Source organism: Synchiropus splendidus, chromosome 19, assembly GCF_027744825.2.
Source record: "Synchiropus splendidus isolate RoL2022-P1 chromosome 19, RoL_Sspl_1.0, whole genome shotgun sequence".
NCBI lineage: Eukaryota > Metazoa > Chordata > Actinopteri > Syngnathiformes > Callionymidae > Synchiropus > Synchiropus splendidus.
The window spans coordinates 15,049,532-15,073,311 of NC_071352.1; the positions used below are offsets into that span (position 1 = coordinate 15,049,532).

Sequence of the window (23,780 nt, forward strand, 5' to 3'; positions counted from 1 at the left end):
AGCCTTGTGTGCGTCAACTGCCATTGAGTTGGGATTTGCGGTTTCATCACTGCCTTCCAAACAATGGCCAGTGAACTAATGGGCTGCTGAGATGTAGAAAAGTCAGATTCTTGAACGACCAAACCAGATCGACATGTTTGAGTCGCTGAGTCATTTCAGAACCAGAAAGTCCAGGTGCGATTGTCCTTCCATTGGTGGACTGGTGTGATGGATTGCTGACCACCGTCCCTCGACATGACCATCATCAGAGAGGTCCCACCAGTTTCTTGAGGGGAACTCATCCATCTGGGGACAACAAGAGGTCTGAATCTCATTTGTGAGGCGGCTCTCATCTGAGTCTCTAGTTTCAAGACTTCTTTGGAAAGTATTGTTATTGGGTGTTGCCTTGTGATTCTGGGAAATGGCATTGCTGCTTGTTACGGAAACAATACAAAAACAATGTGATTTTACGAGGGATCATGGTGCTTTCATGACATTTGATAATGCTGCGGGATTGAACTGAAGCCTCGAACTTCAGGCTTTACTGTTGACTGGCACACACACACACACACACACAATTACACAACACTATACCCAGTCCTACTAATGTATTGCTGCTTGCAGTGAGGCAGGTCCAACCCACATCTTCCCTAATCCACCTAGTTGCTGACCTTCAGTACACCATCTGGGGATTGTTGCCAAGACTGAAACATGTTTTCTTAGTTTTGCCATGACGTCAAAACAGAATATGTGTATGACCTTCTGAGGTTCTCCTTCGTCTGTACACAAGGGTTTGCAAGTGGACCAGCAGTGAAGTTATTTCTGAGCCACACCAACAGGCAACTTGCCCAACAGGGAAGCGCCACACTTGGTAATGGACGACCAAACTCCTCACCCAGACTGTCAAGAGGAACACAGCGAACTGTCTGAACCCATATCATCTTCATGGGATTGAAATACTGCCATCATGAACTGCAAGTGAGTCAGGTGAACCCTACAATGAATCCCAGTCTCTGATGGAGGCTTGTGGACATTCATCCCTTCCGTACAAATAAGGGATATCTATCCATCAATCTTTCTTCTGGCATGAACAGACGTACACAGAGCACCTAAATGTGAATAACAAATAAATAAATGGCGATTGACTTGAAATTCAAGCAGTGTGATTAATTCATGACTCAGCTGTACTGACTGTTGACCTTTTTTTTTAATAGCTTCCTGTATACATGCCAGTGGTTCCAATGAGTCGTGACGTCATCACGGTCAGGACCTGATGCACGCTAACGATACTGAGGAACTGTCTCCCCCTACTGGCTCTTTTCAGATCAGCCCTCATTATTTTTGTTGGAGGTCCATCGAACACCAAGAAATATCGGTTTGACTGACCACTCGTGATCAGCTGTCGTAAAATTTAACCATGGTTTTAGTTTGGATGAGTTTAGCGCGTAATTCATGAGTCCGAATTCAACACGGTGGTACGCCTTGGCTAGTGACGTCACTCCGTTGTCATCTTCTTCCCTCCTGCGTTCGTGATTGTTAGCCGACGGCTAACCGGCGCTTTTTTACCGACTAATTCGCGATATAAATTTTCATATTCGGTTGGTTCCCCAGACTGTTTTTTTCGCTGAAAGGTCCCGGTTCAGTGGGTGTGCGCTCTTGTGGTTGAAACGGGTGAGTATCAAGTCCGTTAGCTTGTTAGCTCACATCCTGCGGATCCAGCGCTTACGTTCCAGTGGCGTTACTCTCTCGGAGCTCAACACTTGGCCAAAGAGTGGATCCCATAGGCGATTCCGACCGATAAACACAAGGGTTGTCAGTTAAATTCATGTTGTGGCTCATTAGCATTTGACTGCTAAACTAGCTAAGGTGCCCAACAGCAGGCCCGCTGTGCGCACGTGCGTACCGCCACTAATTGTGAATAAATCACTCGACAGATGTGGTTTTAAGTGCAATTCCTAATCGATAAAGACGATGGAACATCGATTCGATCTGCCCTAACTCGGTTGGTGATCTCTTGGCTCGTCATCGAACTGTAGCCGTGTTGTTTTCGGCGGCTCTGTTTCATTAAACAACAGTATATTTGATATAACGGTTGTACGAGTTTTAAAGCTTAAGCCTGAATCTTTTTACGTCCTGCGTTGTGTCGCTATGGCCGAAGGGCGCTCTGTATTGCTCAATACACTCACACACTTGGCTTGAGGGGAAATCGAAACAGGCTGAATCCTAAACGACGCCAGGTTTTCTAAACTAATATTAAAAACCGTTTCTTGTCTACTGACGTGAATCCTCAAACTGTTGGCGTGTTTGATTAAAAACACTGTTAACCAACAAACCATTTCCTGGTCCAGACCATTTGAAGAAACATGAACTCAAGAAGCCTCAGTTAGATATTTTTGCATTGCATCACGAATATTGTCAAACATTGACTTCGTCAGATTTTCCAACAAGGTTTTGAACCTCTTGTGCAGAAACATGTACAATGGGATTGGCCTCACGACTCCCCGTGGCAGTGGCACCAATGGTTATGTCCAGCGGAACCTGTCCAGCATACGAGTTAAGCGGCCACGGGACGAGCGTGGCGGTGAGCGAGATGAGAAAGACCGAGAGCGACTGGAGAGTCAGCTGAACCGGCAACCCAACGCTGACATCTTGGAGCACCAGCGGAAGAGACAGCTGGAGGTCAAGTGCGCCGAGCTCCAGGACATGATGGAGGAGCAGGGGTGAGTGATGTCACCATGGAGATCATGTCGCTAAATGTCACTATGTTAGCGACGCTCATGTCACTGGGTGTTGTGGTCGCTGTCAAGCTTGTTGTGTCTCTTATAATTATGGTTACTTTGCCGACGATAGTTCGGAGATGACAATATAGATTCCTTTACTGTTTACCTAATTATGGTTTTGATCTCCAACAGATATTCAGCTGAAGAGATTGAGGAGAAAGTCAACAGCTTCCGCATGATGCTCCAGGAGCAGCAGGAGCCCACTTCCAAACCCTCAGAGAGACCTACGTAGGTGCCCGCACACTCACAGTCCCACACGCACAGTTTCTTTAAAGGGTTTGTGTTCCCACAGAGCTACAGAGACTCATGCACTAGCTGCAGCAAACCAGCAGAAGAACGATCGTCTTCGCGCTGCGTTTGGGATCGCCAGTGATTATGTGGACGGATCGTCGTTCCACGCCGACCGCAAGGAGAAAGAGAAGGAGAAGCGCGAGCAGGAGCGACTGGAGAGGGAACGTCAGGAGCAGCAGAAATACACGTGAGTTGGGTTGGATCAAGAACACTCCAACGTTGCATGTGCATTAGGGATGGGCAATATGGACAAAAAAGTTCTCATGATAAATGTTGTAATTTCAGCGATAACTATAATTATGATGAGAAGTAAATTATCATTCTATTCCATGTGTTGGACACTGCAGTCTCTCATGAAACTGTTTTATGATGAAACTTATGTGTGGAGTTTGTATCCAACATCATTATTTGTTTGTTTAAATATTATAGTTCTACCCTACCCTACCCTAAGTGTAGAGTTGAGAAATTCAATGTTTCACGTCACTTGTAGAACCTGCTCATGTCTGACAGACAGCGCTGCCAGCTACCAGGGTGAAATTTAGCTGCAGTATCTGTCGGAAATACAGCTCCCATGTATCTCCGCGCATCTGTTTACACGTGAGAATGACTACCAAGAATCCAACAAGTTAAGTGAAGAAATTATCATTTAGTCATATTCTATTCTCCAGATCACGATACAAACTGTCAGTCCTATGTCTTGTGTGATGAAAAACCTTCTCACAATTCTCTCTCCTGAAATGGTTGTTTTCCATGGCCTTATTGAAGATTTCACTCATACTTTGACCACTTAAGAATTTGTTGATGGTCCCTAAAAGATGGCGGCTCGTAGCATTAGCGCTGCCTGTGAGAGTGTGTCCGCGATCAGTGAACCCTCATGGGGATGCAGAAGAGGACGCCGCCGCCAATATCGGAGCAGAGCTCCGTCCAATATCTACTTGCACCAGCGCAGCGCGAGACTTGCATGTGTTGATATGAACCAAGGCAGATGACCGTGTCAGAGAACCTATGAGGACCACTCCATTTGATAAAATAAACAGGGATCCAGAGACTCAGACCAGAGACTCAGACTCGACCAGTGTCACGATCAAAGGTTCCCTGGATTAAAAACAAGCCGTTGCGCTCTCGTCATGTTCATGTATGCAGGTCCAATGCAGTGAGTGAGCAGTTTTTTTTATCAAATTTATTGCGAGATGCAGAATTGTCACCGTGGAGATTGTGTTTTTGGCGGTATATTGTGTAAGATAGTTAGAAAGTTATCGGCCATCCCTAATGTGCATCTTCCTCATTGGGTGCTATCTTGGCTTCTTGTTATTCAAACAGTAAATGTGTTTTTTGAACCACTGTGTTTCTCAAGTGACGGAGTGCCATTGAAAAATTGTCTGTCTCTCAGGTTGGTGGAAGATTCAGATGGTTCTGATGATTCTGATTCTCCTCCAAAGAAGCGCAGTCGGAAGAAGAAGAAGAACAAAAACAAGAGCAGAGAAAGGTGGGAACAGAAACCTGCAGACTCAAAGTAGGGCTAGGTCTTGGTGTGCGTGTCTTTAGAGTTGATGGATGTTTTGAAGTTTCTCTATGTGAACTCCTGAGCATTGATTCATCGTTCCTTCTATCTGCAGCTCAGAAAGTCCGTCCCCATCTCCACGCCCAGAGAAAAAGAAAGCCAAAAAGAAGAAGAAGAAACGGTACTTGTCTCTTCCACCCTCAGACGTCAGGTTGTTTTGGTGACTGTCATCAACTGTCAATCTTCTGTTTCAGTGAGGCAGTGGTGGAGGATGACAGGTGAGTTGGTCTTTCAAGCTGCTCCGAACAATCTAGCTGTGCTTTCTAACCTGGAAGACCAGTATGAGTCACAGGATTCTTCTGAAACGGCAGGAAAGCTGAGCTACAGATAATTCTTCTGCTGAATTTAATAAACCTCTGTCTTCAGCCAAAGTTCGTCAGAGGAGAAACGCAAGCGATCTAAGAACAAGAAAAAGAGTTCCAAAGCATCTCGTCGCAGACGCAACTCCAGCAGTTCTGCCCACAGGTTGGTTTCACTTCTCTCCTGCACAGGGAGCCAAGAAAGAAAGAGTTGTAATGGGTAGAAAAGAATTCACAGGATCACTTGTTAAGATACAAAGTCTTTTTTTTTACGTTTCTCAAATAGTATTTTAGTTGATTTGTGTGCCCATGAAGTTTGATCGGAGGTGGCACTTCTGAGTTCGTAGTTCATTATCAGAATCAGTAAAACTTTATAAATCCCAAGGGAAATTGTGTTCGTAACATGCTATGTACACAACATATCACAATAAATTAAAAAGATATATTATAAAGTAAGCTATACTAAAGAGTTAAGCGGTAACATGTGTTCCATCACACATTCCTTCTCTGTTCTGTTAGCGACTCACCGGTGCTGGTCAAGGAGGTCCAGGCACCGAAGCAGAACCACCATGCAAATGAGTCCAGATCACCTGATCGCTCCAGGCGGAGGGTCGACGAGCCAAGCTCCAGACGTCCTGCAGATGAAGGGGTGAGTCTGACACGGACAAATGACAGTGAACGTTCTGTGACGTGAAACTCAGGCGTTTGGTTCCTTGAGCAGAAGAGAGACGAGTGGATGAGAACTGCAGACAAGACCAAAAAGAGACACGACTCCTCCTCACCTTCACCACCTCCCCCCAAGAGGAACAGAGAAGAGGATAGGAGACGCCCCAGGAGTCAGGAAAATGAGAAGGACAGGGGGAGGCGCTCACAGAGCAAAGAAAAGCAAACGGGACGAAGGTCCAGGAGCAGGGAGGCGCAGAAGTCAAGGAGGTCCAGGAGCAGGGAGGTGGAAAAAACAAAGAGGTCCAGGAGCAGGGGGGTGGAGAAGTCAAGGAGGTCCAGGAGCAGAGGAGTGACAAAACAAAGGAGGTCCAGAAGCAGAGAATTGACAAAACCAAGGAGGTCCAGGAGCAGAGAGATGGAAAAACCAAGGAGGTCCAGGAGCAGAGACGTGGAAAAACCAAGGAGGTCCAGGAGCAGAGAAGTAGAAAAATCAAGGAGGTCCAGGAGCAGAGAAGTAGAGAAGTCAAGGAGGTCCAGGAGCAGGGACAAAAGGGAAAAGAACGGTGGGAAACCGAAAGATCTCCGGCAACATCGACATGACTCGTCCTCTCCATCTCCACCCATCAGCAGGAAAAGGGCTGGGGAGGACAAACCCAGAGGTGGACCTGAGGAGAAATGTCAGTCCTCCTCTTCATCACCTCCTCCTGACAGGTCCAGAGGGAGGAGGGCGACAAGCTCTGACCTTTTACCGCATGAGGGAGACAGGAAGAAAGACAATGGGAAAAGGAGGGAAGATCGCATGTCTCCCCCTCTGCCAAAAACTGACCGTAGAAGAGAAGAACGCACCTCCAGGAACTCTTCTTCACCTGACGCTCGCTCTGTTGCTGTTGAAGAGAAGAGATCGGACCGGGAGAGAGTTCCACAGAGGGCGAAAGCCAGGGAGGATAGCCCGGAACGCAGTGCACGCCCGTCAGCTGAAGGCCACCTAGAGGGTTCAGGATCAAAGGTGCACAGTAGGGAGCTGGACCAGAGGGAGGCTGGAAGTCTGGGGAGAAAGAAGGGAGCAGATGAGAAAGTCAAGCAGTCCCAGAAAAAGCCCGCGAGCAGCAGCAGCAGCAGTAGTGATAGCGATAGTGATTCTTCTTCTTCTTCGTCGTCCTCCTCCTCCTCCTCCTCCTCTTCTTCGTCATCATCTTCATCTGATGAAGAGCAAACTGAGAAAGGGAACCAGGCCAAGAGGTCGGTTGGAGCTGCTGTTCAGAGGTTCATAGCTAACGGAAGAAACCAAAGTCCACCTGCAGACCGTGGACGGCCATTGGAGAAGGAACCGCCAAAGAGTTCCTTGTCACCTGCTAAAGTCCCTCATCAGTATAGCCGGGGCAGGAGCCCAAGTCCCCCACCAGGACGAGGAAACTCCACCTCCCAGCACGACCATTCAGCTGACACTCGGAGGAACCAGAAGGGTCAGGAGAGTCCCAGAAATCCAGCCCGAAGCACGCCACCGAGGCAGTACAGAGACCCGCCACCTCGTCCAAGCCGAGGGTCTCCTCGCGCCTGGTCCGACAGGGACCGGGACAGGAATAGCGACTGGCAGTGGACGCGCCCCGCGAGGCGGAGTCGATCCAGGTCTTACAGCCCCAGTAGACATGAGAGATCCAGACCCAGAAGCCCGAGGAGACGCAGTAGGTCCAGAAGCCCCAGGAGGAGGAGCTCCCCAGGCAGGTGAGTGGAAGTTGAGCAGTTCTTTAGCCAACTGTGCCAGATGTTCTTTGCTGTCTATCATTCAATTACATCAAAAAGTTCTGTCTTAACCTCAGTCCATGTCCCCCTGGACTTCCCCTGACAAATATCTGCTGAGGTTCACCTAAGGGTTGACTAGGAAGCCTCTTCTGGGACCATGAAGTGACATTGTGTCTGTTAGAATTCCTGCCTTCTTAACTTTGCTGAGAAGATACAGAAGTCTTTTTTTGGTAAAATAATTTCTCCTGCCAGGTTTGGTCGCTCTGCATCTCCTCAGAGGAGGAACTTGTCTCCTCAGCGAAGGAGAACCAGTCGGTCACCGGTTCCTCAACGAAGGAGAACCAGTCGGTCACCGGTTCCTCAGAGAAGAAGAACCAGCCGGTCACCAGTTGCTCAGAGAAGAAGAACCAGTCGGTCACCAGTTTCTCAGAGAAGGAGAAGCAGCCGGTCACCAGTTCCTCAGCGAAAGCGAGCCAGTCAGTCACCAGTTTCTCAGAGAAGGAGAACCAGCCGGTCACCAGTTCCTCAGCGAAAGAGAGCCAGTCAGTCGCCAGTTCCTCTGCGAAAGAGAACCAGCCGGTCACCAGTTCCTCAGCGAAAGAGAGCCAGTCAGTCACCGGCCCACCAGAGAGGGAGATCCAGTCGCTCCTCATCCAGAGGAAAAAAGGAAGCGCTTCAGAGGAACCAGCCGAGAGAACAGATAAAGGCACAGGCGACAGCTCAGCCACCCCGTTCTTCATCCTCCTCCTCCTCCTCCTCCTCTTCCTCCTCCTCGTCAAGCTCCTTGTCGTCCTCCTCACCTTCACCGCAGCGAGACAAGAAGAGCACCACCGAGCAGGAGAATGAAAAGAGGAGTCACCAACAGGCTCCTTCCAGAGACTCGTCACTCATACAACAATCTGAGCAAGACGCGAGACACGTTCTCATCACGTCCAGAAAGTCCCCAGGTGACAGCCAATCAGAGGCCAGACCGTCATCCCAACGTTCCAGCAAGAAGCCGTCTTCCCCTTCACCCCAGCGCAGCGTTAACGGAAAAGAGCCGAACAAGAAGAAGCAGGAGAGCAGCAGCTCCGGCTCATCATCCTCCTCCTCCTCGTCCTCTTCCTCTTCAGAGAGCTCAGACTCTGAGTCTGAGAAGGAAAAACGGTGAGTCACTTTCAAATCTAAGGATGTCCTTGTTCGCCTGAAGCCTCATCTGCTTCCATTCGTCTGTTGGTCTATGGTCAAGTCCGGTGGCTCCCTGACAAGTTGAACCTGAACCTCCGACGACCCTGTACATTAACAAACCTTCCGGTCTCTGGATTGAGTCCTGGTCACTCATATAAACTTCTAATCATGTATTGAGTTACGATTCATAAATGTGATTGATCTGGTCACTGGTTCTCATCTGTGGCCTCTGCTGCAGTGCGGGCAAAACTCAGGACTCCTCATCTGAGAGTGACCACCAGACGAAGAGAGCCAGGTAACACACTCAGTCACCTGTCAATCATCACAATAACCCTCACTCTGTGTCCGGCGACAGTCCGGCTCGTCCTGCCAGGAATCCCGCCGACTCTCTCAGAGATTCCCGTTCGCTGAGCTATTCCCCTCCGTCATCCATGAGGACGGCAAGGTCCAACCACAGGTCCAAACCTCTCGCATTCTTTCTCTGTCACACACACACACGTTCTGATTTGACCTCTATCTTCTGTGCCAGCAGGAGCGACAGGAAGTCCTCTCCAAGTGGTCGGTCTCAGAGAAAAAAGTGAAGCCACTACCCCTGCAGGAGTGTAAATGTCGTAGTGGGCCTGGGTCACAACCCCAGCGTACCGGCCGTGTGGGCCAGAGGATCTACTTGGAGTTTCTGTGAATGATGAGAAGAACTAGGAAGAGTGTGACTGCTAACTTCGTTCAATCCCTTATGTTGTTGTTGAATTAATAAAGTTAATTGTACATTTTATTTCTGTTGTTTTTTTTTTTTTAAACCTGATCTGTTCTAAACCAGACTTCAACACACTCATGCTCGAGTGACCTCCACATGCTTCTCTCACACCCACCGTCTGTACATCATGTCCTCACTGGTCTATGTCTCGACACCATTGTTGGACCAGTTTCATTCACAACACCTCAGGGGTCCATCATGAAAAATATTTGCGATGAAGTAGTCAACCTCAGTATTTATAATAAACACTCAACAGTTGATTTGAAAATGTATTGGTCCCAAGACACATATTGTTTTATGTAATATTTTCTTGGTGGAATGAATGAACGTTTTAATTCAGTTCATATTTAATTTATTTTTATTCTTACTCGGCTCTTGAAGCTGCAAGAATGTTTCTTAAATTCTTTTTATGATTTTAGTTTATTAAGAGATATTTTCCCATTTGAACAGTGATCATATAACGTTGATATTGTTTTTGTCAATAGCGTTTCTCGAATGACGCCTATTTCGTGACCGGTCCATGGGCGGGGTTCCTGCATGGCCACTGCGGCTGCGCTTACTTCCCACTACAGTACTGCTCTTTCCCAGCAGCCATGAGTTGAGGTGGGTTCAGGTGTGGTCAGCGAGCGAACATTCCGCCCGGACTTCCTGCGACCTTCCCCCTCTCGTCACTCTTCGTCTCCCGCCGCGCTTCTGTGATCATGACCGGGCCGGTCTAGCGCAGCTCCGTGACCGCAGTGAGTGTCTCCGGTGTCGGTCGAAGTTCGAGGGCGAGACTGGAAGTTCCCGGTGCCCATGAGTCAGCGGCAGGCTCGGGACGCGAGACAGGCCCTGCGCGGCGCTCCGAACTCCGTTTCGGATCCGGCCACATCTGACAGCGTTTAAACAACTCTGCGTTGGAAAGTATTAACGGCGCTAGACATGTCACAACACTGTACTCCTACTGCATGTCCAGTGCCTGGTGTTGACGAAGTTGTACTGTTGCCGTAATTCACTGAATAACTCCAGGTTTGGTGTGTAACGCGATAGTGGTCATGAAACTCATTTAGAATGAATGAATGAGCGTGTTTACTGAAGTAGAACCCTGGCCTCGCGCTGAGCTGTGATTTTAACTCGATCGCGTTTTTTTTTAGCTTTACAGGAAGTAGTTTAGTGAGGTTCTGAGAGTGACTCGCGTGTTGCCCTGGGTGCTAAATAAAGCAGTTCAATTGGAACATCAAGATTTGCCTTGCTGAGATTCACAACTTCAGTCATTTTCGTTGTGTTTTTTTTTCCAAACCTATTTGTTCTGTCTGTTTTTAATTACGTCAGCACACACGCTGACGTCATGCAGCGTGATTCTCGCACTCGCTGAGATTCTTTTTTATTCAAATGCACAATATTTTTAAGCACGTAGTTTTAATGTGGAGCTGGTCTCGCGTCAGGCATTATCTTCATGAATATCTTATCTGCCTCGGTCTTATTCTTCCGCGGAACTAGTTGGACAGCTTTTCTCCATCGATCACTGCTAGATTTTACGATGATAAACTTGAGTTTTGAACTGATACTGGTCAGAAGGGGAGCAATTCAACTGGATTCCAGCAATGTTGCCTTTACGGACTGTGGGAACTTCGAGGAGTTTAAATAAATAGACCATTTATTTGCAGGTGCTGGGAAAACAAGAGGCCAGAAATATCTAACATTCCCCCCCCAAATTAGTAGTTTGGATCCTCAAAGAGGAAAAAAAATCGATGCATTGATAGACAAATCAGTTTATTAAGGAATTAATGTTTTTTAGTCTCAAATGTGGAAGTGTGTCGTTCACTACCGACCTTTCACCTCACCACAGCTGGGAGCCCATGTGACTGGAGCAGGAAGTGGATTTTGGGCAGAAGCGAGAGAAGAAAGAAGCCTGGAACAGGAACTGCTTTATTTTTGAAGAGCGAAGTCACATGACCTGCAGCTGCCATGGCGCTGTGACGACTTGGCTTTCTGCATGTGCCGCTGGATTTCCTCACCACTGACATGGACTCGAGGAACTGAAGTGGACTCTGAGGATGCGACGGCCCCAGACACTTGATCTGGATCAGAAGTGAGCTAGTCATGGCGGCGAAGGACTACAACCACCTCTTCAAGCTGCTCATCATCGGAGACTCCAGTCAGTTCATTCACACTTAAGCTTATGACTCCACTGTGACTCTGACTTGGACTCTGTGCTTCACTTGTCCTCATTTGTGCTTCACTTGCTCTCAGTTGATCATGACGCTGATCCTCTCTTCCTCTCTCAGATGTGGGAAAGAGCAGTCTCCTCCTTCGCTTTGCTGACAACTCTTTCTCTGGTGAGTCTGCTGAAGCTGCCCAAGCGGACTCCTCGGTCAGCTGACCTCTGTGCTCGTGTGTCTGCCCTCATAAGGAAGCTACATCACCACCATCGGTGTGGATTTCAAGATCAGAACCGTGGACATCGATGGCGAGCGGGTCAAGCTGCAGATCTGGGACACAGCGGGCCAGGAGCGGTTCAGAACCATCACATCCACGTAAACAACTCTCTAACGTGAACCGACTCCATTTGGAGTGATGCCCTTGACTCGGCTGTGACTCGTCCTCTGCGTTTCCTCCCACAGATACTACAGAAACACTCACGGCGTCATCATAGTTTACGACGTCACCAACCCCGAGTCGTTCGTCAATGTGAAGCGGTGGCTGAACGAGATCTCACAGAACTGTGATAGCGTTTGCAAGATTCTCGGTGAGAAGATGATGGTGCTGCAGATGATGCCTCCTTCATGTTACTAACCATCCTTCATGTTTCAGTGGGAAACAAGAACGACGACCCGTCGAGGAAGCGAGTAGACAGTCAGGACGCTCAGCGCTTTGGCGAGTCGGTCGGTGTTCGGGTTTTTGAAACCAGTGCCAAAGAAAACATCAACGTGGAAGAGGTGATGACATCACTTCCTGTTAACCCCACTCCTTTTACTTATGTTGTCGGCAGGAAGGGACGACAACTTCCGCAAGGTCATGGTGACTCGACTCTGACTCGTGTTTGCTGCTTTCAGATGTTTATGTCGTTCACTCACATGGTTCTGCGGGCCAAGAAGCAGAGTCAGAACCGGGCTGAGAGGGAGCGCGAGCGTGACGACACCGTCAACATCAACGCCCAGCGAGACCGCGACCGGCGGAAGAGGAGTAAGAAGTGCTGCTAGGCACCCGGGTCATGACCTGGTCTGGATCCCACTGGACTTGTTTATGTTGTTGCTTTTTTATGTCTATATTCTTTTAACAGAAGTATTGATTCAATGTCTATGATAATCAATAAATCAACTCCCTCGTGTGTTTTGTTGTCTGCCTGCTTTTTTTGGAGAAAGTTTTATTATCGAAGAGCTAAAACGCTATTTTTCATAATCCCACGTCATTTTCGTCTGAAAGAACTCGTTCATTGTTTTGCCTTGTCAGCGGAGAACAGCTGTGGGCGGGTACTGTCTCACTCCTTGCGCTACTCTGGACTCTCCAGCGGCGGCAGCTGCGAGTTGATGACGCTTCAGAAACCAGCGAAGAAGAAAACGGAGCGTGGCGCCGAACGAGTGTGTTTATACACACAGCTTGTCTTTCGGAGGATGAGCTGCAGCGTTTCTCCTCTTCCATCGCAGGTTTCCCAGTGTGTGGCGCCTTTTGAGGAGGAAATATCAGGGGGGATGATGGAGTCCGGTGCAGGTTCTGGGCTCGGATTGGCGGAGTCCTGGGACACTGTCACTGCGGCTCTGGTGAGTTGTGCATGGATGACACACTGTCGTGGACCGGGCTCCGTCACGCCGGGGGTCAGTTGGTCTCGCCTCTCTCTTCTAGGTGTCGCCAGGCTGCCTGGTGCCGGACAGCAGACTCTCAGACTCGCTGGCAGTTTTGTGTGGTCAGGGTCTGGGTCGCTCGGTTGCAAGTTTGCTGCTGGAGTCCCTTCAAGTCCGTTTGTCGTCGTTAGTGGTGCCCGAGTTCTGGTCCGGACTGGAGCAGCGAGAGAATGAGCTAGAGGAGCGGGACCGAGCACGAGTTCTTCTCACCGCCTTCAGGACTTTGTTGGACCGTTTGGACCCGTTTCTCGGTGAGAGGGGACTGACGTCCGTGTTGTGATGGTCCTGGGTTTGCAGGGAAAACGGAGTGCGGTTTTATGTTGAGCTCAGTCTGCAGTGGTCAGTATCTGGCAGAGGCAGTGAGCTGCTGAGAGCCACAGCGTTGGGCATAACTCCGCCGCTCAGCATGTTATTGCTGGAGGATTTAGAAAGCGACGACTCGGCAGGAAGTGGTCATCTTTACTCACGTGTTTGTGATTTCAGTTGTTCTGGACAGACTTGGGTCATGGCCAGACCAAAGCCATGCGGGCATCTGTGACCCAGGTCTCCGGGGTCTGAGGAACCAGGTCTTCACCATCATCCGGGGTCAGCTCCTCTTCTCTCCAGCACCAGTTCTGCAGGAGCGGGTCCAGGAGTTCTACAGCAGGACCTTCTCTGTCTACATGGACAAGGAGGCTGCTGCAGAGGACCCCCCTGAGGTGCCCCACGCTCCTGAAGGACAGCTGTGCCCCGGCTGCCTGATCACAACTCATCACTGCTGGTGTCAGGAGTCTCTGGCCACGCTGCAGGAGCTGAGCAACATTCTGTGAGTGCAGCTCCAGGTTCCAGTCAGACGTGCGTGATGACTGTCACTGCGGGTTCCGGCAGGTGGAGGCTGCAGCTGCTTGAGTGGGTCAGCACAGACACTGTCACCTGCATCCTGCATCGTCTGATCGAGCAGCGGATGGAGCGGCACTGCCGTGGCGAGTACGAGCGCTCTTTCCTGCTCGACTTCCGGAAGGTGAGGTCCCGGCTTTGCAGCGCCAACCTCTGGTTCTGACTGCCCTGGCTCTCCGTGTCCAGTGGCTGGAGCTGGTTCTGGGCTGGCTCGGCAAAGTCTTCGCCTCCAAGAGTGAGGCAGTGCTCGGTTCTGGGGGTGAGTCCGAGAGCGGCGTCCTGAAACCGTGGAGATGCCACCTGCACCAGTTCTTCTGCAGGATCTACGTCAACATGCGGATTGAAGAACTTTTCTCCATCATCAGAGGTGAGACCTGCTGAAATTCCTGTCCATGTTTGCTCGGCATCCCATCTCATTATCTCATGGCGTTTTGAGGCTATTGACAGTGAAAAAATGCACACAGCAACAAGTTCTTGGAGAGAGCGCAAGTTAGAGAAAGAGAGGTGTTGCAGTACGATGTGTTGTGTTTTTTATGTGAGAAAGTCAGTTGGAAATGATTTATTTTAGTTTGAAGGCTTGTTTGAGAGTCTTGTGTCACATTTATTACACAAACCTCAGAGTGAGAGTGAGACCACCAGGCTGCTCCCTCCTACCACAGAAGCCGTCAACAACTGCTGAGAAAGTAAACGATAGAAGGTTTGTCATGTGTAGAATTATCTCAAGTCTAAATCCATCATCTAAAGATGAAAAAGCCAGTTGTGTTTTATGTCCCTTTTCATTTAAATATTCCAAAAAAACTTTAGTAATGTTTATTAACTCTCAGGTGTTGAAAGTGCAACTTATTTAGTAGTGTATTTATTACAAGACACAAAGCCAAATGAACGGGCGATGTGACATCACATGTGCCCTCAGACTTCCCAGAGTCCAAAGCTGCGATTGAGGACCTGAAGTTCTGTTTGGAGAGAACCAACCAGAGGCAGCAGCTCCTTAACTCGCTCAAGTCTGCCTTCGAGAGCCGCCTGCTGCACCCAGGTCAGTGCCAGCCCCTCCTCTCCCGATCCCCCCCCCCCCTTCCCGTATTCATAGTGTGGCTGGTTTGCAGGAGTCCACACGTCCGACATCCTGACCGTCTACATCTCGGCCATCAAGGCTCTCAGGGAGCTGGACCCGTCCATGGTGGTCCTGCAGGTGGCCTGCCAGCCCATCAGGAGGTACCTGCGGTGAGTTCCCGAGACCCCCCCACACTCACCAATGTGTCCAGAACCGCGCAAGAGCTGAACCTGCTTCTGGTCTCAGGACACGCGAGGACACGGTGAGACAGATAGTTGCTGGACTCACGGGTGACGCGGAGGGCTGCACTGACCTGGCCTCCGAGCTCTCAAGAGGGGACCCGGTCACGCTGGAGATGCAGGACAGCGACGACGATAGCGGAGACTTTGAGGACTGGACCCCGGACCCGACCGACGCCGTCCCAGGTCTGTCCATGTTTGTCCTTCTGCTGCTGTCCGCTCCTGACTCGCTCGAGTGCATGTGCCTCAGACAAGTCCGGCTCCAAGCGTCGCTCCTCTGACATCATCAGCCTGCTTGTCAGCATCTACGGCAGCAAAGACATTTTCATAGACGAGTATAGAGCTGTGCTGGCCGACCGACTGCTGCACCAGGTCAACTACAACACTGCCAGGTACACACACACACACATACTGGCACACAACCAAACTGCTCCTTCAGGTGTGTGTTCGTGTTTCAGGGAGATTCGGAACGTCGAGCTGCTGAAGCTTCGATTCGGCGAGTCACACATGCACTATTGTGAGGTGATGCTGAAGGTAAACAAGGGCTGCAGCCTGCTAGACCAGGGGCTCTGAACCTTTTTGATCTGTGGCCCACCCTTCCCAGAAAAATGGGTCTGGGACCCATTCAATAGAACTGATTCATCGCGCTTGATTTCATTTGTGATCAACAACCTTATTTAATCTACTTCACGTAAACAAACCAAAACCTTGTGAAATGACATGAAACCATGTGATCATCGCAAAGATATCAACTCAACTTGTCAAAGTCCAACCAGAACCAGAAGCAGAAGCAGGTGCAAGTCATATTCATCAAATTTACTAAAGAAAAAAAAACGCTTGATGCAAATTGTTGAGAAAATTTGAAAAACTGAATAAAATTCTGAATAAAATAAATACAATAAAACCATGTCTAAATATCATAAAATTAACATAATATATTTTAAGTCCAAAGAATATATAAGTCAAGTGTCAATGAAAGTATCGCCAATGTTCTAATTAATCTTCGAAACTGCTTCAACAGTGTTTGCTGTTGGGGTGGAGGGGACAACATCACTTTCTTTTCTATTTTTTCTTTTCATGAACTTCTCTATAGTTGTTAAATATCTCAGATTCGCAGCTTGTCAAGTCAATTCAGTGAGACACTACTGCTACCATATGTGGCTCATCTATTAAAACTGAGTCTCTCGTGGCTCTCATGGCCCAAGGTGTAAAACAAAATCTTCTAGTGGCCCTCGAGGAGGCGCTCCTGGCCCAACTAAGGGCCCGGCCCTATGGTTATGAATCACTGTGCTAGACAACAGCAATGGTGTGGTAAACAAGTGTCTGCGCAGGACATGGCTGACTCTCGCAGGATCAATGGCAACATCAGCGAGGAGGAGTCCCGCCTCGGCGAGGACGAGCGATCACCACTTCCGCTGTCCGCCATCATCCTGTCGTCTGAGTTCTGGCCGCAGTTGAAGGACGAGAAGCTGGAGCTGCCGCCTCTGGTGCGCCAGTCCATGGATGCGTACACGCATCGCTACGAGAAACTCAAGGTGGTGCTGTCTCACTGATTGTTTATTTATTTAAAGTGGCGCTTCCGTTGATCATGCGTGTGTGTCCAGGCCATGAGGACTCTGAGCTGGAAGCCTCATCTGGGTTCTGTGACGCTGGACCTGGAGCTGCAGGACCGGACTCTGACCGACCTCACCGTGTCCCCGTTCCACGCCGCCATCATCCTGCACTTCCAGGACAAGAGTGAGCTCCTCACGCTGTGACTCTTCCTAGTGACCACTTTGGTGACCGGGTCTTTCCCCCCTCACCCCTCCCAAGGTTCGTGGACTCTTGATGAGCTCAGCGCGAAGCTCTGTGCCCCTAAAGAGCTGGTCCACAGGAAGCTGTCCCTATGGCTGCAGCACGGCGTCCTGAGGGAGGAGCCCCTCGGGCCGGGGGAGGAGTCCGGTACCGCCGGTACTGGCAGCCGATACAGCGTCGTGGAGACCATCTCCTCGTGTGAGAAGATGGAGAGAGAAGTGATGCTGATCGATAGTGACGAAGAGAGGGACTCCAACACCACGACCCAGTCGGAGCAGAGAGAGGAGAAGCTGCAGGTATGCACACACACACACACACACACAGGGCGACCAAGGGCGAACACACAATCATGCCTGCTGTGGGTGTGTTCTCGCAGCTCTTCTGGGCCTACATTCAAGCCATGTTGACAAACCTAGACAGCATGACCCTGGACCGGATTCACTCCATGCTCCGGATCTTTGTGGCAACCGGACCTGTTGTCACGGAGATGGACATTAGCGAGCTGGAGGCTTTCCTGCAGAAGAAGGTCCGGGAGCACCAACTGCTGGTCTCCAGCGGGGTCTACAGACTCCCCAAGACCAACTGACCTGCGGGACGGTGCACGTTCTCTCTGACTGTGTTCATATGTTGAGTTATTAAAGCTGTCGTTGAAGCTGCCTGTTGGCTCCTTCTTTCCAAAAAAGATCATGTCGTCCTCATCTGCAGTTTGAGCAGGTCCTGCACCTCAGCTTCATAGATGTGATCTGATAATGGTTTGACGACCGAAAGTAATGGCGACTATGAAAACTCTGAAAGCTGTTATCACTGCTGCTCGACAGCAGGCGGCGCTGTCCGCCGGCAATGCCAAAGAAGTAGAAGCCAACATGGCGGCGGAGAGCGAGTGAGTTTCACAACACTTGCATCTTGATATTTTTCAAAGGGTTTTCTCCTTTACCGCGTGTGTTTTGTTTGTGACAAACATGTCGGTGGACGTTTTCATTCCAAACATGGAGCGTTTTGAGCTACCTGGCGCTGGCGCGCCATCGGGACTGCGCTAGCGTTAGCCTCTCTGACAAGTTATAAATAAGCGTTTGATGGTTCGGCAGTGACGTCATTTGAAACCTTTTTGCATGAGTGACGCCTGGTCAATGTTCAGAGCTGAGGGATGCGGGATTTGGATGGTTTGTATCGGTGGAGAATTTAAGGTTGCTCTTGCAGAACTGAGTGATTCGTTTAAAGCGAATTTGGTCGGAACCGACGTCCGCCGTCTTCTGAACCTGAAGATGTTCACCCGTTTGGAGGAGACTCCAAACCCGGGCGCGTTGTCGGATCGGGTTCTTCTGTCTCGAGTTGCTCTACAGTATCAAGACCGGTGCTTGTGTTTGTCCCATGACCACTTTTGTTTGTTCCAGCATTGTGTCCGAGATTGAGGTCCTGCAGTCCATCTACCTGGACGAGCTGGTGGTGGTCAGAGGAGCAGACGGGTGAGGCAGCTTTGTTTTCTCACCGGGAGGCCTGGTCCTCATGTTCTGTCTGTCACCTGTCAGGAGCTGGGGAGTCCGCCTGGATCTGTATCCCTCGACAGCTGAGGACTCGGTGTCTCAGTTTGTCCGGCTGACCCTGAACCTGGACCTGAGTCAGCAGGTATCATCTTCTGCAGTCCAGCAGGACCTTTGTACTAGCTCTAACGGCCCGACCGTAGACTGGCTGGTGAAGACTGACAGGTTGGTTTGATGTTCCTCAGTACCCCTGGTCTCCTCCTCGGATCTCCATCCAGAACCCTCGAGGTCTTTCCGATGACATGCTCAGCAGGTAGGTGGCGGCGCCAGGTGCTGATGGTCTCTGTGTGAGGTTCTGGAGTTGGACTGGTGTATGTGTTCCAGTGTGCAGACTGTTCTCCAGCAAGAAGCCGAGTCCAGTCTGGGCTCGCCAGTTCTTTACCAGCTAATTGAGGTCAGTCACCGAAGAATCACTGTGCGGTCGGGACGAGTTCTGATGAAACCTCCTGTCTCTCTAGAAAGCCAAAGAGTTCCTGACGGAGAGCAACATTCCTCACGGGAATTGCGTCATCTGTCTCTATGGATTTAAGGTACTGACCCAGTGAAACTGGTCCTGTCTGGGACACACAAAGACTTTTAGTGTTGTCAGTCAGTCAGTCAGTCCAGTGGTGGAGTCTTGGTCAGTTTGACACCCTTAAAGGAATCTGACTCCCTATAGCAGCAGTCAGAGTTCTTTTGAGATGAAAATCCCCACCCAGTTGCTCACGTGTCAGATTCCAGCTGCTGAGCCTGACCGTATTGCCCACCTCCAGCAGGGGGAGTCCTTCACCAAGACCAGCTGCTACCACCACTTCCACTCACACTGTCTGGGGCGCTATGCCAGGTTCTCAGAGTCGGAGATGCGGCGCAGAGAGAAGGAACTGCAGGAGGACAAGACCCGAGAGACGAGCCAGCTGCAGGTGCCGACTTGGTCAGTGTCTTCAGCTGCAGAGGGGTCTGACGCCACTCTCATCCTCATAGGATCTGAGCGTGGTGTGTCCCGTCTGTCGGGAGACTCTGGTCTATGACGTGGACCAGCTGCTGTCTTCGCCGCCCCCACAGCAGCAAGAGGTGACCCAAGTCACACACACACACTCTCAGGACCAGGTGTGTAACAGCTGAGGTTTCAGGCTGACGTGCCTGCAATGCAGTCAGCCTTCCAGCAGAAGTGGGTGGAGCTGCAGAAGGTTCTGGATCGACAACGTGCGAAAGGTGGGATCATCGACCCGGAGGAGGAGTCCAACCGTTTCCTCATCCACATCAACGAGGTAACGACCGGACCACACACACCTGTGAGAGAAGTGGTTCTGAGGCTTTCAAAAAATCTGTGTGTCACTGAAGGGCTGCACTTCCTGTTCCTCTGCCCCCTGAACAAACAACCTTGTATTCACAGCCAATTGAATCTGAAGTCCATGTGGGTCGGAACATGTCACTGTGGAAATATTGATTCTCATCCGCCCACAGGCCCCAGCACCGACTGAGGACCGAGACGGATACTTGACCCGGATTCCGTCAGCACCGACCACAGCCAACGATTTGCCGGTACAGACGGAGCGACTAGCAGAACTTTTTGTTTCTCAACTTTCACACTGCAGAGAACCTCGGCAGGAACACAGCCAGTCCAGGGGCGCCCGGAGGGAGGGTCGCGCCAGACCACACCGTGGCAGGACCCACGCCGCCAGAGAACGCTGTGAGAAGCTGGACCCGGCTTCAGATGGGACAATGAAAACCAGGCATGTGACCCCAGGGAACTCGCGTCACATGATCCCGGATGAGGCACCTGAGCGCAGCTCGAGTGGCTTCCAGCCTTCGGGGTTGGACTCAGAACGGCTCCGAGAGCCTGAAGACCGTGGGCGCAGAAGAGGCCCCCACCACCCTGCCCCACGGCCCGGCATCCCAGGGTCCGCCCACTGGGACGGACGGGCCGGCAAACACCGGGGAGGTGCCGGTTATTTCCACAGAGGAAGAGGAGGGAGAGGAAGAGGGGGTGGTTCTCAACGCGGTGGAGTCTTCCACCAGAGGGCAGCAGAGTGCGACAGAGTGAGAGAGGAGCTGCTCTGACAGAGAGCTGGTGGAGATCCAATGGAGAGTCGGGTCCACCGCGATACCCACTGCCTGGACACCAGCCCCCCTTCTCTGGTTTGCACTTTGACCTCAGATGGCGACTCCAGTTACCCACTGTGTGATCTGACAAAAATTAAAACGTGTCTTGAAGTGAATGTTTCCCCTTTCTTTTTGGACGATGACAGCCTGATGTGAGGAGGTACTGGCGGACTTAAGCTTGTTAGCTATTGCACAAAGAAAACAATAGAATAGATCGTCACATGTGCCGTGAACTAAAGATTATTACTCATGTCACCCACCAATCCGAACCAAACTGTCACCTGCGTTAGAATTTCCTCTGAAAACAATTATATAATGATTTTATGATTTGATTTATGTAAAATATTCAGTACGGTCGATCAAATGAAGCGATTTTTTACGAAAGTAAAGAGAAACGGCGTACCAATTACACTGCGCCTGCGCAAGATGACCGCCTTCAACGGGGCGGGGCATCTGGTCTGACGCCATCTTGAACGTTTGTCGTCGAGCCTACGCATAGTTGTGGTTCGAATGTTTCCTCTATTTCGGAGTCATGACCGGCGGAGGTGAGTACCACAAGACGTACGGCACCGGGAAGGACTCGGAACCAGGCACGGACGTGGACATGGACTCCAGCCACATGGGCAGCGAGCGCGGGGAGTTGGAAGCAAGCATCGCGGCTCCCTGCTCCTCCAACGGCAGTGGCGGGGAAGAGGAGGAGACCGAGGCCGGCTGTCCTGTCAGCGAAGCCCGGGGCTCTGGCACCCGCCACATTCTGGACCGCGACGCGGTTCTGGCCATGGAGCAGGAGGTGTCGGTCCAGATCGGAGAGACGTATTTGTGTCAGCGTGCCGACAAGACTTGGCGTGAGTTTTCACGTGTTGACGCGCCTCATTGTTTGGTTTGTGTCGTTTGTTGGTTTTAACAAACGATGCAGTGTGGAAGTCTAAACCCGGGCTCTTTCAAGCGTGGCTAGATTTGACGGTTTTTCAGACTTGCCAATGAAGCTTCAATGAAGTTTGGTGCGGGAAAACCGAAATGTTAAACGCTTTAGTTATAGATTCAGGTTGTTCCAGATGCACGTATCCATCAGTGTTGACCTCGACTCTTCGTCCTAGTCTCCCTGGTCTTGACTGGTTTGTTGTGTTGCATGCGCCCCCTGGCTGAATCGCTCCGATCACGTGACCGTTGCTCTGACAGTTTGTGTCTTCTGTTTCCAGACACTGCAGAGGTGATTCAGTCTCGGCTGAACGAGCAGGAGGGACGGCAGGAGTTCTACGTTCACTATGTCGGATGTAAGTTAGGAGAGGGTCCGTGTGGTTGTGTGGAATGGACTGGAATGAAGGTGTTCCTCCAGTCAACAGGCGTCTGGACGAGTGGGTGGGGAAGTCCCGTCTGGCGCTGACCAAGATGGTGAAGGACGCCGTTCGGAAGAGCGTGGAGATCGGTGGCCTGGGCGACCTGGTGGACCAGCCGGAGAGGAAGATCACCCGAAACCAGAAGCGCAAACACGATGAGATCAACCACGTGCAGAAGGTGTGTGTGAGGTCATGAGTGTGCGTGATGTCATCAGCAGCCTGACGTCGTTTCTGTCCGCAGACCTACGCTGAGATGGACCCGACCACCGCGGCGCTGGAGAAGGAACACGAGGCGGTATGCAGACGACGCCTCCGGGCCACAGTGTGAGCGCCGTGTTTCTTCACTGTGGTCTCATCCCCAGATCACCAAAGTCAAGTACGTGGACAAGATCCAGATCGGGAACTTTGAGATCGACGCCTGGTACTTCTCTCCGTTCCCGGAGGACTATGGCAAGCAGCCCAAGCTGTGGATCTGCGAATACTGTCTCAAATACATGAAGTTCGAGAAGACCTTCCGACACCACCTGGTCAGGACTGAGACATGGCCCAGATCCTTCGTGGAATCCCCAGTGTGACCTCTGACCTCTGTGTGCAGTCCTACTGTCAGTGGAAGCAGCCGCCGGGCAAAGAGATCTACAGGAGGAGCAACATCTCAGTGTATGAGGTGGACGGCCGGGACCACAAGGTGAGTCCGCTTTGAGGGTCTGGCCTCAGAGACGACCCCTGACCCGGGACGTTTGTGTTGGCAGATCTACTGTCAGAACCTGTGTCTGCTAGCCAAGCTATTCCTGGACCACAAGACCCTCTACTTCGACGTGGAACCCTTCATCTTCTACATCCTCACAGAGGTCAACCGGCAGGGGGCGCACATCGTAGGCTACTTCTCTAAAGTGGGTTTTGTTCTGCACCTTTCTTTGTCTTTGGCGCCACCTGCTGGTGATGCATGATCAGAGTTCAGTATTGTCCGTCTCCCACAGGAGAAAGAGTCGCCAGATGGCAACAACGTGGCGTGTATTCTCACGCTTCCGCCGTACCAGCGACGAGGCTACGGGAAGTTCCTCATCGCCTTCAGTGAGTCGCTTCTCTGTGTTCAGGGGTGGTCACAGCTGCTCCTCTGTGAGGACCCATGTGGGGCAGTGGGTCCGGTCCGGACCGTGAGTGACTGTGATGGTACGTGTTGGTTCAGGTTATGAGCTGTCCAAGCTGGAGAGTGCGGTGGGGTCTCCAGAGAAGCCACTGTCGGACCTGGGCAAGCTCAGCTACAGAAGCTACTGGTCCTGGGTTCTACTGGAGATCCTAAGAGACTTCAGGGGGACGCTGTCCATCAAAGACCTCAGGTAGGCTCACACACGCGCTCAGGATTTGAGTCGACTCACCTGCTCACGGCTCCACAGTCAAATGACCAGCATCACTCAGAGTGACATCATCAGCACGCTGCAGTCGCTCAACATGGTCAAGTATTGGAAGGGTCAGCATGTCATCTGCGTCACCCCCAAACTGGTGGAGGAGCATCTGAAGAGTGCCCAGTACAAGAGACCTCCCATCACAGGTGGGGCGGAGCTCCCCTCACCACCGTCCAACTACCTGTCTCCTGACTCTGCTCTGGTTCACAGTCGACACCCTCTGTCTGAAGTGGGCGCCTCCCAAAAATAAACAAGTCAAGTTGAACAAGAAGTGAGCTGCTGACGCATCACCTGTTGTGAACCGGAGGCGGAGCCAGGGAGGATCACGCCGGGGCCTGTTTTTTGACCTCATCGTTGTGTTCTAGTGTAAATAAATCATTATTTTCTTACAACACTCAAGCT

The 23,780-nt window shown here is 50.8% G+C and overlaps 5 protein-coding genes across 5 annotated transcripts; all 5 read left to right on the forward strand.

Annotated features, from left to right (window-relative positions):
- The first annotated feature begins 1,305 nt into the window (after positions 1-1,305).
- Positions 1,306-9,255, forward strand: srrm2 (serine/arginine repetitive matrix 2). The gene is made up of 14 exons (XM_053850713.1): positions 1,306-1,650; positions 2,448-2,699; positions 2,892-2,987; positions 3,052-3,237; positions 4,441-4,536; positions 4,667-4,732; positions 4,806-4,829; positions 4,978-5,076; positions 5,430-5,559; positions 5,632-7,298; positions 7,569-8,462; positions 8,722-8,778; positions 8,839-8,940; positions 9,016-9,255. The coding sequence occupies exons 2-14, from the start codon at positions 2,452-2,454 to the stop codon at positions 9,062-9,064; spliced, it is 3,714 nt and encodes a 1,237-aa protein (XP_053706688.1). The 5' UTR covers positions 1,306-1,650; positions 2,448-2,451; the 3' UTR covers positions 9,065-9,255.
- Positions 9,256-9,798: 543 nt separating this feature from the next.
- On the forward strand, positions 9,799-12,549 carry si:dkey-16l2.16 (ras-related protein Rab-35). Its single transcript, XM_053850734.1, has 7 exons — positions 9,799-9,974; positions 11,066-11,374; positions 11,505-11,555; positions 11,630-11,753; positions 11,841-11,965; positions 12,031-12,155; positions 12,273-12,549. The coding sequence occupies exons 2-7, from the start codon at positions 11,320-11,322 to the stop codon at positions 12,417-12,419; spliced, it is 627 nt and encodes a 208-aa protein (XP_053706709.1). The 5' UTR covers positions 9,799-9,974; positions 11,066-11,319; the 3' UTR covers positions 12,420-12,549.
- A 221-nt stretch (positions 12,550-12,770) lies between these two features.
- Positions 12,771-17,695, forward strand: anapc2 (anaphase promoting complex subunit 2). Its single transcript, XM_053850717.1, has 14 exons — positions 12,771-12,977; positions 13,060-13,309; positions 13,542-13,863; positions 13,926-14,058; positions 14,121-14,301; positions 14,848-14,967; positions 15,038-15,155; positions 15,232-15,410; positions 15,475-15,616; positions 15,683-15,758; positions 16,556-16,759; positions 16,829-16,961; positions 17,037-17,314; positions 17,395-17,695. Exons 1-14 carry the CDS (start codon positions 12,831-12,833, stop codon positions 17,602-17,604), a joined length of 2,493 nt encoding a protein of 830 aa, XP_053706692.1. The 5' UTR covers positions 12,771-12,830; the 3' UTR covers positions 17,605-17,695.
- rnf25 (ring finger protein 25) lies at positions 17,662-20,747 on the forward strand. Its single transcript, XM_053850727.1, has 10 exons — positions 17,662-17,898; positions 18,410-18,481; positions 18,545-18,641; positions 18,742-18,809; positions 18,881-18,950; positions 19,015-19,086; positions 19,309-19,455; positions 19,517-19,606; positions 19,666-19,803; positions 20,000-20,747. Exons 1-10 carry the CDS (start codon positions 17,789-17,791, stop codon positions 20,594-20,596), a joined length of 1,461 nt encoding a protein of 486 aa, XP_053706702.1. The 5' UTR covers positions 17,662-17,788; the 3' UTR covers positions 20,597-20,747.
- Positions 20,748-21,091: 344 nt separating this feature from the next.
- On the forward strand, positions 21,092-23,772 carry kat8 (K(lysine) acetyltransferase 8). The gene is made up of 11 exons (XM_053850726.1): positions 21,092-21,483; positions 21,838-21,912; positions 21,975-22,153; positions 22,217-22,270; positions 22,338-22,502; positions 22,571-22,660; positions 22,725-22,865; positions 22,953-23,046; positions 23,162-23,312; positions 23,370-23,524; positions 23,589-23,772. Exons 1-11 carry the CDS (start codon positions 21,171-21,173, stop codon positions 23,651-23,653), a joined length of 1,482 nt encoding a protein of 493 aa, XP_053706701.1. The 5' UTR covers positions 21,092-21,170; the 3' UTR covers positions 23,654-23,772.
- Positions 23,773-23,780: the final 8 nt, after the last annotated feature.

Coding starts and splice junctions, on each gene's coding strand:
- srrm2 (XM_053850713.1), top strand. CDS start 2,452: ATGTACAATGGGATTGGCCTCACGACTCCCCGTGGCAGTGGCACCAAT. Junction 4,537..4,666: donor AAAAACAAGAGCAGAGAAAG/GTGGGAACAGAA, acceptor TTCTATCTGCAG/CTCAGAAAGTCCGTCCCCAT. Junction 8,779..8,838: donor CACCAGACGAAGAGAGCCAG/GTAACACACTCA, acceptor GTCCGGCGACAG/TCCGGCTCGTCCTGCCAGGA.
- si:dkey-16l2.16 (XM_053850734.1), top strand. CDS start 11,320: ATGGCGGCGAAGGACTACAACCACCTCTTCAAGCTGCTCATCATCGGA. Junction 11,375..11,504: donor GCTCATCATCGGAGACTCCA/GTCAGTTCATTC, acceptor TTCCTCTCTCAG/ATGTGGGAAAGAGCAGTCTC. Junction 11,966..12,030: donor TAGCGTTTGCAAGATTCTCG/GTGAGAAGATGA, acceptor TTCATGTTTCAG/TGGGAAACAAGAACGACGAC.
- anapc2 (XM_053850717.1), top strand. CDS start 12,831: ATGAGCTGCAGCGTTTCTCCTCTTCCATCGCAGGTTTCCCAGTGTGTG. Junction 15,411..15,474: donor CCCGACCGACGCCGTCCCAG/GTCTGTCCATGT, acceptor CATGTGCCTCAG/ACAAGTCCGGCTCCAAGCGT. Junction 16,760..16,828: donor ATCGCTACGAGAAACTCAAG/GTGGTGCTGTCT, acceptor GTGTGTGTCCAG/GCCATGAGGACTCTGAGCTG.
- rnf25 (XM_053850727.1), top strand. CDS start 17,789: ATGGCGACTATGAAAACTCTGAAAGCTGTTATCACTGCTGCTCGACAG. Junction 18,951..19,014: donor TTCTTTACCAGCTAATTGAG/GTCAGTCACCGA, acceptor CTGTCTCTCTAG/AAAGCCAAAGAGTTCCTGAC. Junction 19,456..19,516: donor GAGAGACGAGCCAGCTGCAG/GTGCCGACTTGG, acceptor TCATCCTCATAG/GATCTGAGCGTGGTGTGTCC.
- kat8 (XM_053850726.1), top strand. CDS start 21,171: ATGACCGGCGGAGGTGAGTACCACAAGACGTACGGCACCGGGAAGGAC. Junction 21,484..21,837: donor GCGTGCCGACAAGACTTGGC/GTGAGTTTTCAC, acceptor TTCTGTTTCCAG/ACACTGCAGAGGTGATTCAG. Junction 22,154..22,216: donor AGATCAACCACGTGCAGAAG/GTGTGTGTGAGG, acceptor TTCTGTCCGCAG/ACCTACGCTGAGATGGACCC.